The following is a 13343-nucleotide window of genomic DNA, read 5'->3' as shown; positions in this document are numbered from 1 at the left end:
ACATACAAAACTTAAGCTATCAACTGCCAATACTCTGACGCAACCCACGACTAATTTGTTTGGAAACACTCGGACCAGATAAAAGTTTTGGAAGAACGATTTCAGCACAATAGGAATGAAAGTTCATTGCTTTTAGGTATATTCTCCTCTTTTCGCTCTTTCGTAGTGGTTGAATTTATTTGCATGGTATTTTCTAATGCCAGACACTTCTAATATGCATAAATCGAGAAAAATCATAAAAATAAATATTCTTCAAAAACATATTGCATATTTTTAACACTCACACCTTCCACCACAACTTGGCATCTTTAACTGGTGGTCACACAGCATTAAGCTGTTTTCCCAGCTTCTCCCATAGTTTATTCGCCGCAGTTCATCGTACTCAAAAGGTTATTTTTGGCGAATGATGGGTGGTTAGCCATGAATTCCACCATGATATTTTTTGTGTTTTTTGACAATATTAAAATTCGTCCTAAAATTACTAATTTATTACTAAAAAATTTTAAAAATTTACTCACGGACTCAACAGACACATTTACACACTCGTTCAAGTATGTCATCACGTCAGATTACGATATAGGCGTTACGATTACGTATGACATAATCTGAAATATAATTATTTACGATTCAAGTCATACGTTCACGAATGTAACGATTCGACCCTTGGTCCAAAAGTAAAAAAAATGCGTTCTTTTGGTCTTTTGACCAAAACAATTTGCAGCACTTTTTTTTGAGAGAAACCGGCGCACACCTTGTTCTAACTACTTACGGTCATTACATACTTTGAATTCTCCTTCATATACCCAATATATTAAATTTCATCCTTCTGAGAAACTACTTAGTCATACCGCTCAATAATTTCCAAATAAAACAGCAGATGCACTTAATACAGAACAAAATTTATTTATTGTTTCTTCAAAAAGTTTGTATTTAAAAATATATTATTGAGATTATAATAATATAGAAAAGGATGCTGATCCTAGATGGCCAATTCCTTCAATCCCAAAATTCCGGTCGTCTCCAACTTAACCAACGGCAAATCTTTCACTATCGCTACGAAGTTTGGTACTGAACAGGCATAACAGTAACCCTTCTCGATATTTTGCCTGTCCCAAGCAATCCAATCAATACTGTCGGAGACATCCTCTGCAATCAGATATCCTCCAGTTGTCAGTTCTTCAATTGTCAGATAGGGGTTATTCACCCCAACGAACGTGATACCTTTACGAGACTCAGCATCGATAACGATACGGTAAAACAGTCTCGGCACAGGTACGGCATTATTGTTTTGTTCATCGTTCATTAGGTATAACTCGCGTTGTACATTGTTAATATCTGGCAAAGTGCAAACACCCCAGGTACCAGTCCAGCAGAGTAGGGTACTATCACTGTCATGAGCGAACTGACGGACTCCATCCTCAATGCGCGACCAGTTACCGGCATTGAAGGACTGCCATTGTGGCACTACATTCACATAATGAAAAGTAGACTTTTGTTGGCCACTGAATATCAAGTCAGCTTTGGCAACCAAGTGGCCACGGGACAGATAATTTTGGGCTGTCACGTAAATCGAAGAATCCTTTCCAAGTATACGACTGAGTGCCTTAATTTGTTTGGGCCGTCTGTAAAGAGGGTCAATGTTTCTACCCCCAAAGAAATCGCCGGAAGTGAAGTTTTTACGCGGCACGTCATGTTTGTAGTGAATACTTGCAGGAGTAATGGTGTGTTCAACGTAAGAAGTGGTTTGGCGAATTTCGTCAAAACACACTTGCATTGTCGGTAGTAATGACTCATTGAATTTATTGCCGAAATGGAGCCATTGGGTGCCTCCGCTGCAGCGAAGTCCCGTTCTCATTGGCGTTGGCGTTGACATGGAAGTGCAATTGATATTTGAGAAATTGACCATTTGATTGTTTATAAGAAAATTTTTATCGCCGGCACATTGTGCCTTCAGAGTTTGTCCGTCGAACGGTTTTGCGAATGTATCACCACAGCGCAAACTCACGCACTGGCCATGGGGCACTACAATTTCACCACTTGAATTGGGTAGCAAGTGCTCAAGTTGATTTTCAGGCGTAAGAATTGGCGAAGTGTTGTGCATATCGCCATTGACTTTGATTCCACAAGGTGAAAATGGCTGCTTCGTCATATATATCTAAACTTTTGATTATCGTTTCAACTGGTAAATTAAAGTTTGCTGATTCAAAACTATTTATCGGTCCATTTGTGATACTGTTAATTTGTCTATTAGTCGGATTTTTGTTAAAGTTTGTTGCAGTCTGATTAAGCCAGATATATAAAAACCAAATAATCAGTACAACTACAACTATAAATATCGTCAATATGAAAGATTCTCGCATTTTTCTTTGCTTTTGATTTCTTTTCTTGTTTATATAAAATTGACAATAACTTTTTTCGGATTGATTACTTATAAATTTGACAATAACTTCGGATTGAGTACTTGCTACCCAATTTTTCTCTAATACTTGTATGTTATTTCCACAATCACTAACTTATTACTTGGTGTTTCGTTGTCTTTTAAAGAGCTTATATATAGCCTTTCTTTACCGCACGATTACTCACAACGGAGAGGGAACTTGATCGCGGATTTCTCAGAACATGTACAATACTACTCTCTCATTCTCTCACAAAGTTTCAAACTACAGAAAAATTTGTTGCGCTCTTCAAGCAGCTACACCGATTGTGCATGTGTGGTATTGTGCTCAGTGGCTATGCCATCTTATTGTATTTAGATAAATAAAACTACAATTTCGTAAGTGAATGGTTGATTAATAAACTTAGAACACTTTAAAAAATACAAATCTTAAAGTTATAAGCCCTTTTACACTATATTTCTTAGTTTTAGCACAACTTACTATTATATATGTATATGTACATTTAAAGTGGCGTTTACCTTATTGTTAAATAACTTTGCTAAGATTGTGTTGGGATTTGAAACTCTGACCAAATTATTGAGAATTTTCAAATGTTCAGTTGATATCGTGTTTCATAATTATATACCTGCAGAAGTAAGGGATTACAGCAGATCCTAGACCAGTTTCTTTCGTGGTTAAAGCCATTTATTTAAACTTTGGCATCCAATAGTAATAACATATAGTCTTCATACAGACATAAAAACCATTATAAATATTTCTTAGATCGGCATGTTCTGGCAGCACTGTATAGGAGAGTAAGTAGCGATAACACACAGCGTATCTGTGTGCCGTCATTGGGTGAGAGTGTAGAGCGCTTGCACTTCGTGTAGTTAATGCAATAGAGAAAAAAAAACTTCGAGATACTTACATATTTTAGTTTTTGGCGCCAAGTTGTTTTTTACAAACTGAACTTTCTGGAAGATATTTCAATGTTGCCATATGTGGCAGATGTACAATCATAAATTAATGAGCAATCAGGCAGGTTACATTATAATTCCGAATTGCGAAATACAAAATGCAAGTGCATTGACCAGAATTGTTATTTAGTTTGTTTGGTTCCACTTAATCATTTTTCTCAGCGTGATCGCGATGTTGTTTCAAGTGTGAGAAGTAACCTTCTCCTGCTGCAACCCAAATTTTCTTTAAGTTACTAAGGAAATGGAAATTATTCCCCGTATTCATGAAAAATTCTTAATATGATGATACATATGCATTTTACATTTATGTACTTTTATAGTATTGCTAGTGCGATATTTAGTTTAAGATGGAGCCAAAAAGTAATTCAAACCATTTCAATTGAAAGCTTAATTTAGCCATAGCTTGAGTTTATATGGCAAATGTTTAGTACACATTGAAGTTATTGCGTTGAATCTATAAAAACTTAAAGTTCATATTTTAAACTAAATATACGAAAGACGAACCATACATAGTATGTATGTATAGTATATGTATTTTTAAACCTGTCATATGCCATATGTATACCAGCATTAAGGGGCTGTACCAGTGTAACCTATGAAAAATTTGGCGATTTTCACGAAATTTGTTAAAGCAAAGTATTCAATCGAATGTTTCGGAGTTCTTTGGACAAAATAAGGTATATTTTCAGTTATATTTTAAGATATGTTTTCTTACAAAAATATTGAAAAATTACAAAGCTATGTGCTGCCTTCAGAGAGCCGCAACGGCTGACATGATTCCGGCCGAACGAGTAGTTGGAACCAAAAAAATTCAAAAAGGTTATTAAAGTTTAAGGTATTTCTTATACAATGACTTGAAAATATCAAAAATTAACAAAATTACGTAGTTTTGAAAAAAGAAACTGACGTGTTTTAAGATAAAAATTTTCCTTTTTTAATGCCAAATTGACAAGTTTCAAACAATCAAAAATATCGTAGGTCATTATATAGTAAATGTACTCAACAATACTCGGTTTTAATTGTAAAATATCTGAAATTTCTATAATATCTAAAATATATACATTAAATATAAAATAATATAATCATATTTCATTAATGTGTTGAATAATTTCCTTTTCCTTAGTAACTTAAAGAGATTTTTGGATGCAGCAGAATCTCGGAAGTAGCAGTGTTACTTCTCACACTTGAAACAACATCGCGATCACGCTGAGAAAAATGATTAAGTAAATAACAATTTTGGTCAATGCACTTTCATTTTGTATTTCGCGAAGTGTCGGAATTATAATGTAACCTCCCTGATTGCTCATTAATTTATGATTGTACATCTGCCACATATGGCAACATGGAAATATCTTCCAGAAAGTTCAGTTTGTAACAAACAACTTGGCGCCAAAAACTAAAATATGTAAGTATCTCGAAGTTTGTTTTTCTCTATTGCATTAACTACACGAAGTGCAAGCGCTCAACACTCTCACCCAATGACGGCACACAGATACGCTGTGTGTTATCGCTACTTACTCTCCTATACAGTGCTGCCAGAACATGCCGATCTAAGAAATAGTTATAATGGTTTTTATGTCTGTATGAAGACTATATGTCATTACTATTGGATACCAAAGTTTAAATAAATAGCTTTAACCACGAAAGAAACTGGTCTAGGATCTGCTGTAATCCCTTACTTCTGCAGGTATATAATTATGAAACACGATATCAACTGAACATTTGAAAATTCTCAATAATTTGGTCAGAGTTTCAAATCCCAACACAATCTTAGCAAAGTTATTTAGCAATAGTGTAAACGCCACTTTAAAGGTATATAAAATAGTAAGTTGTGCTAAAACTAAGAAATATAGTGTAATAGGGCTTATAACTTTAAGCTTCCCTATTTAGTTTGTATTTTTTAAAGTGTTCTAAGTTTATTAATCAACCATTCACTTATGAAATTGTAGTTTTATTTATCTAAATACAATAAGATGGCATAGCCGCTGAGCACAATACCACACATGCACAATCGGTGTAGCTGTTTGAAGAGCGCAAAAAATTCGTCTGCAGTTGGAATTATTGTGAGTAAAAGAGAGAATAGTACATGTTCTGAGAATTCAGCGATCAAGTTCACTCTCGATTGTGAGTAATCGTGCGGTATAGAAAGGCTATATATAAGAGAACGCTTCGCAAGCTCTTTAAAAGACAGCGAAACACCGAGTGAGAAGTTAGTGATTGTGGCAATAACATATTAGAGAAAAATTGGGTAGCAAGTACTCAATTCGAAGTTGTTGTCAAATTTATATAAACAAGAAAAGAAATCAAAAGCAAAGAAAAATGCGAGAATCTTTCATATTGACGATATTTATAGTTGTAGTTGTACTGATTATTTGGTTTTTATATATCTGGCTTAATCAGACTGCAACAAACTTTAACAAAAATCCGACTAATAGACAAATTAACAGTATCACAAATGGACCGATAAATAGTTTTGAATCAGCAAACTTTAATTTATCAGCTGAAACGATAATCAAAAGTACAAATAAATATGACGAAAAGCCATGTTCACCTTGTGGAATCAAAGTCAATGGCGATATGCACAACACTTCGCCAATTCTTACGCCTGAAAATCAACTTGAGCACTTGCTACCCAATTCAAGTGGTGAAATTGTAGTGCCCCATGGCCAGTGCGTGAGTTTGCGCTGTGGTGATACATTCGCAAAACGGTTCGACGGACAAACTCTGAAGGCGCAGTGTGCTGGCGGTAAAAATTTTCTTATAAACAATGAAATCGTAAATTTCTCAGATATCAATTGCACTTCTATGTCAACGCCAACGCCAATGAGAACGGGACTTCCGTGCAGCGGAGGCACCCAATGGCTCCATTTCGGCAATAAATTCAATGAGTCATTACTACCGACAATGCAAGTGTGTTTTGATGAAATTCGCCAAACCACTTCTTACGTTGAACACACCATTACTCCTGGAAGTGTTCACTACAAACAAGACGTGCCGCGTAAAAACTTCACTTCCGGCGATTTCTTTGGTGGTAGAAACATTGACCCTCTTTACAGACGGCCCAAACAAATGAAGGCACTCAGTCGTATACTTGGAAAGGATGCTTCGATTTACGTGACAGCCCAAAATTATCTGTCCCGTGGCCACTTGGTTGCCAAAGCTGACTTGATATTCAGTGGCCAACAAAAGTCTACTTTTCATTATGTGAATGTAGTGCCACAATGGCAGTCCTTCAATGCCGGTAACTGGTCGCGCATTGAGGATGGAGTCCGTCAGTTCGCTCATGACAGTGATAGTACCCTACTCTGCTGGACTGGTACCTGGGGTGTTTGCACTTTGCCAGATGTTAACAATGTGCAACGCGAGTTGTACCTAATGAACGATGAACAAAACAATAATGCCGTACCTGTGCCGAGACTATTTTACCGTATCGTTATCGATGCTGAGTCTCGTAAAGGTATCACGTTGGTTGGGGTGAATAACCCCTATCTGACAATTGAAGAACTGACAACTGGAGCATATCTGATTGCAGAGGATGTCTCCGACAGTATTGATTGGATTGCCTGGGACAGGCAAAATATCGAGAAGGGTTACAGTTATGCCTGTTCAGTACCAAACTTCGTAGCGATAGTGAAAGATTTGCCGCTGGTTAAGTTGGAGACGACCGGAATTTTGGGATTGAAGGAATTGGCCATCTAGGATCAACATCCTTTTCTATATTATTATAATCTCAATAATATATTTTTAAATACAAACTTTTTGAAGAAACAATAAATAAATTTTGTTCTGTATTAAGTGCATCTGCTGTTTTATTTGGAAATTATTGAGCGGTATGACTAAGTAGTTTCTCAGAAGGATGAAATTTAATATATTGGGTATATGAAGGAGAATTCAAAGTAATGACCGTAAGTAGTTAGAACAAGGTGTGCGCCGGTTTCTCTCAAAAAAAAGTGCTGCAAATTGTTTTGGTCAAAAGACCAAAAGAACGCATTTTTTTTACTTTTGGACCAAGGGTCGAATCGTTACATTCGTGAACGTATGACTTGAATCGTAAATAATTATATTTCAGATTATGTCATACGTAATCGTAACGCCTATATCGTAATCTGACGTGATGACATACTTGAACGAGTATGTAAATGTGTCTGTTGAGTCCGTGAGTAAATTTTTAAAATTTTTTAGTAATAAATTAGTAATTTTAGGACGAATTTTAATATTGTCAAAAAACACAAAAAATATCATGGTGGAATTCATGGCTAACCACCCATCATTCGCCAAAAATAACCTTTTGAGTACGATGAACTGCGGCGAATAAACTATGGGAGAAGCTGGGAAAACAGCTTAATGCTGTGTGACCACCAGTTAAAGATGTCAAGTTGTGGTGGAAGGTGTGAGTGTTAAAAATATGCAATATGTTTTTGAAGAATATTTATTTTTATGATTTTTCTCGATTTATGCATATTAGAAGTGTCTGGCATATGAAAATACCATGCAAATAAATTCAACCACTACGAAAGAGCGAAAAGAGGAGAATATACCTAAAAGCAATGAACTTTCATTCCTATTGTGCTGAAATCGTTCTTCCAAAACTTTTATCTGGTCCGAGTATTTCCAAACAAATTAGTCGTGGGTTGCGTCAGAGTATTGGCAGTTGATAGCTTAAGTTTTGTATGTGTGCTCACATATCTGGCAGAACAAAATTTAACAAATATATCTATTAAAAACTATGTTCTAAAGCAACTTACTATCATCGCGTTGATGCTATGGCAGCCTTTTCCATTAAAAGATATACATATGCTCGTCTACTGTGGGTTTTTGCAAGCCGATGTGAGTACCACCAAAGCCCCCAATAACTAAAATTTATTGTATTTAGCAAGCAAGTATTTGAAAAGTGTTTATTTGCCTCCAGTGATTTTATATTGCTATAAAAACCACTTCATGCAGGTAAGGGAATCATCTGGTGCAAACCGTATAAACTGAGGGCACAACTTCGTTTCCATTTCTTTAAGCACATGTGATGTCAGCTTCGAAACAGTGCTTTGATGCATCCCAACCAATTACTCACTGCCAACACTGCTAGCCAAAAGCGAGAGTGTGGCTGCTAATTGTGGCACTGGAGGCACTGCTCAGACGTGTGATTGCGTTAAACCTACATTATGTAGGATATATTCAAGACCTCTTTAGTTAGACGAAATCTTTTTAAAAATTTACAACGAAAATTGTGTTAATAAGGTTTCATAATTTGTTTTTTTTTTATTTTTTTCTCTGTATTCGAAAGTGCCAAAGGATTGCTACAATCTCTTAGCTGTCTCTGCACTATTTTTTCATTCCAATACTTTCACTATTTGATATTTTATTTGCTTTTTTAATAAATTTAAAATTTGCAACAATTTTGACAGTTTCACATCTATTGTGACCATAAAATACGATCCAAAGCGATGTGTAATTTAAAAGCTCTTGCGAATTAAGGACACATTACCATCCGTTTACTTTCGTATGTCCCGTATGCGATTGACGTATCACGTATATTTCCCAGTCGATCCCAGTTCACATGCAGCTCTTCCGTGGCGTCTTTACTGTAAAGGTTTGCTGTTTGTTTAGACCTTTCATATAGTATTAGGGTGGGCGGGTTATTAACCGATATTACTTCTTTTTAAGCTATCTCAGGAAATGATAATAGATAATGTTTCCACAAAGTTAAGTTTATATCTATCAGGGAACGTGGGCACAGCCTGTTTTCAAAAAATTTAATCCATACCCTCACCATGTGAAAGGTAGGTGTAGCAAGTTGCTGAAGTGTAAAAATAAAGATTGCAACAGTCCAAAAATGCTTATTAAATACTCCAGAGAGCACAACAACAATTTTTTTAACAATTATAAGTATGTACATAATTACTGTTCACACCTTAATTCATTACTTTATTTACCCATTCTCCACTGAGCCTTCTCTCGTATTATTTATTACAGAAAATTAGTAAAGACTGCACTGGTGGGCGGTACAAGCAATTTCGCCAAATTAACACCAACACAGCATAACGCCTCCTTTTAAGCGTTTCTTGTTTATACAAGAAGTTTGTGCGCTTTGCCATGAAATGACCACACATGCCTGGATTCATATGGCTGGAAATATGTGAAAAGGACACTTATTAGGAACCCAGCAAATAATTTGAAGAAGTATTAGTTTCAGAAAGAAAGAAATATTATTAGAAAATATAGTTCAAGCTCAAGTCAGCTTTTTCAAAACGAGAATCGTTTATGCTTGAAAAGACTCTAAGCGGTTAAGCCTTAAAAAAATATTAAATGTTCTCCAAAAAAAAAGTTCAATTCTGACTAAGGTATATATGAAATCGTTGAGTTTTGCTTTACATATATATATGTATACTTTCCCGCACATATTACTCGCTGTGAAGTCGGAAAGCAAGGATAATGGGATGCCCAACTTATTCCAGCGTGAGAGCGCCTCAAAATAAGCGTTTTTTTTAACATTTTCCATTGTGGCCAGATCGAATAAAATAAGAATTCGGGCATTGCAAATTGTTATAAATTGGACTTTTACATAAATCCTTTTTTAAGATTATATGGTATATTAAAACAATTAACTTTTGATCTTTCAATACTTAATAAGGTGAATTAAGCCTGTTAGTTCTCAATTAATAAATGTTTTTAATCATTTGTAATTAAAAATTAATTCTAATATGCATCAAATTGCAATACGTTTCATGAAATATATTTCAATTTTGCATTTTCTTTGATTTTCATAGTTTTACAATTTTTATTAGCGATCTTGAACGGCGGCAACAAATCCCTTCGTTCACATACGTTTTTGGTATAATTTCAATCTGGTGGTTCCAGTCATTCTAATTGCAAAACGTCAAAATCGACCCAATCCAGTCAACAGTCAAAGTTCGGTAGGTGAGCGGTTCTCACATTTCCAGTGATAGGAGAGTTGGGCATCTCTTTATCTCTGTCAGAAAGCAACTGGCGCTGTCTTCGTGTCTACGGTATTATATACTATGTTCGGACCGACAACGAAAACATGTTTTCGTGGGAAAAACTGGTTTTCGCACGAAACTTGTGTTTTCGTCTATGTAAAATCTGTCAAATGAAAACACAGTTTTCGCTGAAAACTACTTGAAAACTTACATTCCACTTATTATAATCGGTGCCTGCTCTAGTTTAATCGATGTTTTTGGAAGACATATTTTGCTGGCCCTAAACTGTCACTTGATATTTGTTTACATTCCATATACAAATACAGCTGTCAATCGATATTGTGTTATTAGGGGGATTCTCTTGCTCTTGCAGAACCCTTGCACGTTGCACGAATTGCAGAATTTTCCTCTTGGAGCAACAAACACACGCAGAAAATTATATGGCTGTAAAATATGTCAGACCCAAACCCATGTTTATTTTCGTGCCGTCATATATCACTAGATTCTGCAATGGGTACTCTCTTGGCCTTGCATATTTCGGTATAGGATTATTGCATTTTGTGTCATCGTGCAATCTTGCAAAAGCAAGTGAATGCCGCTATGGATAGTTGTCAGTGAAAACTCATCGAAAACACACAAAACAACATACAAATGTGTTTTCAAAATGTTTTCAATGTCGGTCCGAACATAGTAAAAATTTCTGCAACAGTTCGGCTTCGTCTACGGCCTGCCGATCACTGGCTTGAGGTCATGATCTTCTTTCTCTTTTCTGTTTCGAAATATCGATATATGTGTACTTCTTTTGCGATGTCAAATCGTAAAGCCACCACAATTTGAATACAACCTCAAGCAAGCTGGTTAAAATTATGTGATACCACAACTTTTTTTTAAACTGGATCTACCAAAAACGCTTTAAGCTTTTACAGGTCCTGTTCCTACTTTGATTTATTAAGAGATGTAGCGACATTATCTGACAAGTGAAGACTACTACATATTTGAAGTCACCTCCGGGAGTTTGCTGAATTCCACGCTATTCCATTTTCGTTTTCTGAATCTCTATGACCAAACTGGGAGTAAACGGGAATCCCACTGAAAATTGAACGGCGTTTGAGCTCTTCATAGTTTAAAACTGAATTGCAGGCTATTCTCCGTGTCGATAGTGAAAGATTTGCCGCTGGTTAAGTTGGAGACGACCGGAATTTTGGGATTGAAGGAATTGGCCATCTAGGATCAACATCCTTTTCTATATTATTATAATCTCAATAATATATTTTTAAATACAAACTTTTTGAAGAAACAATAAATAAATTTTGTTCTGTATTAAGTGCATCTGCTGTTTTATTTGGAAATTATTGAGCGGTATGACTAAGTAGTTTCTCAGAAGGATGAAATTTAATATATTGGGTATATGAAGGAGAATTCAAAGTAATGACCGTAAGTAGTTAGAACAAGGTGTGCGCCGGTTTCTCTCAAAAAAAAGTGCTGCAAATTGTTTTGGTCAAAAGACCAAAAGAACGCATTTTTTTTACTTTTGGACCAAGGGTCGAATCGTTACATTCGTGAACGTATGACTTGAATCGTAAATAATTATATTTCAGATTATGTCATACGTAATCGTAACGCCTATATCGTAATCTGACGTGATGACATACGTGAACGAGTATGTAAATGTATCTGTTGAGTCCGTGAGTAATTTTTTATTATTTTTTAGTAATAAGTTAATTTTAGGACGAATTTCAATAATGTCAACCCTACACAAAAAGATGTCATGGTGAAATTCATGGCTAACCACCCATCATTCGCCAAAAATAACCTTTTGAGTACGATGAACTGCGGCGAATAAACTATGGGAGAAGCTGGGAAAACAGCTTAATGCTGTGTGACCACCTGTTAAAGATGCCAAGTTGTGGTGGAAGGTGTGAGTGTAAAAAATATGCAATATGTTTTTGAAGAATATTTATTTTTTATGATTTTTCTCGATTTATGCATATAAGAAGTGTCTGGCATATGAAAATACCATGCAAATAAATTCAACCACTACGAAAGAGCGAAAAGAGGAGAATATACCTAAAAGCAATGAACTTTCATTCCTATTGTGCTGAAATCGTTCTTCCAAAACTTTTATCTGGTCCGAGTATTTCCAAACAAATTAGTCGTGGGTTGCGTCAGAGTATTGGCAGTTGATAGCTTAAGTTTTGTATGTGTGCTCACATATCCGGCAGAACAAAATTTAACAAATATATCTATTAAAAACTATGTTCTAAAGCAACTTACTATCATCGCGTTGATGCTATGGCAGCCTTTTCCATTAAAAGATATACATATGCTCGTCTACTGTGGGTTTTTGCAAGCCGATGTGAGTACCACCAAAGCCCCCAATAACTAAAATTTATTGTATTTAGCAAGCAAGTATTTGAAAAGTGTTTATTTGCCTCCAGTGATTTTATATTGCTATAAAAACCACTTCATGCGGGTAAGGGAATCATCTGGTGCAAACCGTATAAACTGAGGGCACAACTTCGTTTCCATTTCTTTAAGCACATGTGATGTCAGCTTCGAAACAGTGCTTTGATGCATCCCAACCAATTACTCACTGGCAACACTGCTAGCTAAAAGCGAGAGTGTGGCTGCTAATTGTAGCACTGGAGGCACTGCTCAGACGTGTGATTGCGTTAAACCTAAATTATGTAGGACATATTCAAAGGCCTCTTTAGTTAGACGAAATCTTTTTAAAAATTTACAACGAAAATTGTGTTAATAAGGTTTCATAATTTGGTTTTTTTATTTCTTTTTCTCTGTATTCGAAAGTTCTAAAGGATTGCTACAATCTCTTAGCTGTCTCTGCACTATTTTTTCATTCCCAATACTTTCACTATTTGATATTTTATTTGCTTTTTTAATAAATTTAAAATTTGCAACAATTTTGACAGTTTCACATCTATTGTGACCATAAAATACGATCCAAAGCAATGTGTAGTTTAAAAACTCTTCTGAATTAAGGAAAAATTACGATCCGTTTACTTTCTTATGTCATAATGCCAGTCACCGTATACGATTGA

The 13343-nt window shown here is 35.5% G+C and overlaps 2 protein-coding genes across 3 annotated transcripts; one reads left to right on the top strand and one right to left on the bottom strand.

Moving 5' to 3' along the window:
• Positions 1 to 928: 928 nt before the first annotated feature.
• On the bottom strand, positions 929 to 2126 carry LOC120777550. Its single transcript, XM_040108939.1, has one exon. It carries the CDS (start codon positions 2099 to 2101, stop codon positions 980 to 982), a length of 1122 nt encoding a protein of 373 aa, XP_039964873.1. The 5' UTR covers positions 2102 to 2126; the 3' UTR covers positions 929 to 979.
• A 3448-nt stretch (positions 2127 to 5574) lies between these two features.
• On the top strand, positions 5575 to 11602 carry LOC120778805. 2 transcript variants are annotated; one of them, XM_040110808.1, is made up of 2 exons: positions 5575 to 6991; positions 11453 to 11602. In XM_040110808.1, exons 1-2 carry the CDS (start codon positions 5672 to 5674, stop codon positions 11510 to 11512), a joined length of 1380 nt encoding a protein of 459 aa, XP_039966742.1. In that variant the 5' UTR covers positions 5575 to 5671; the 3' UTR covers positions 11513 to 11602. The 2 variants fall into 2 exon arrangements, with proteins under 2 accessions (XP_039966742.1, XP_039966743.1); XM_040110809.1 differs by having other exon boundaries at positions 5575 to 7000; positions 11462 to 11602.
• The last annotated feature ends 1741 nt before the right edge of the window (positions 11603 to 13343 follow it).

This window comes from Bactrocera tryoni, chromosome 5, assembly GCF_016617805.1.
Source record: "Bactrocera tryoni isolate S06 chromosome 5, CSIRO_BtryS06_freeze2, whole genome shotgun sequence".
NCBI lineage: Eukaryota > Metazoa > Arthropoda > Insecta > Diptera > Tephritidae > Bactrocera > Bactrocera tryoni.
The sequence above is the reverse complement of the archived record's forward strand: the minus strand, read 5'-3'. Positions and strand labels throughout refer to the sequence as shown.

Excerpts from the sequence above, each read along its gene's own strand:
- LOC120778805 (XM_040110808.1), top strand. The coding sequence starts at position 5,672 with ATGCGAGAATCTTTCATATTGACGATATTTATAGTTGTAGTTGTACTG. Across the intron at positions 6,992-11,452 it reads TCGTAGCGATAGTGAAAGAT|TTGCCGCTGGTTAAGTTGGA; the intron begins TTGCCGCTGGTT and ends ATAGTGAAAGAT.
- LOC120777550 (XM_040108939.1), bottom strand. The coding sequence starts at position 2,101 with ATGCACAACACTTCGCCAATTCTTACGCCTGAAAATCAACTTGAGCAC.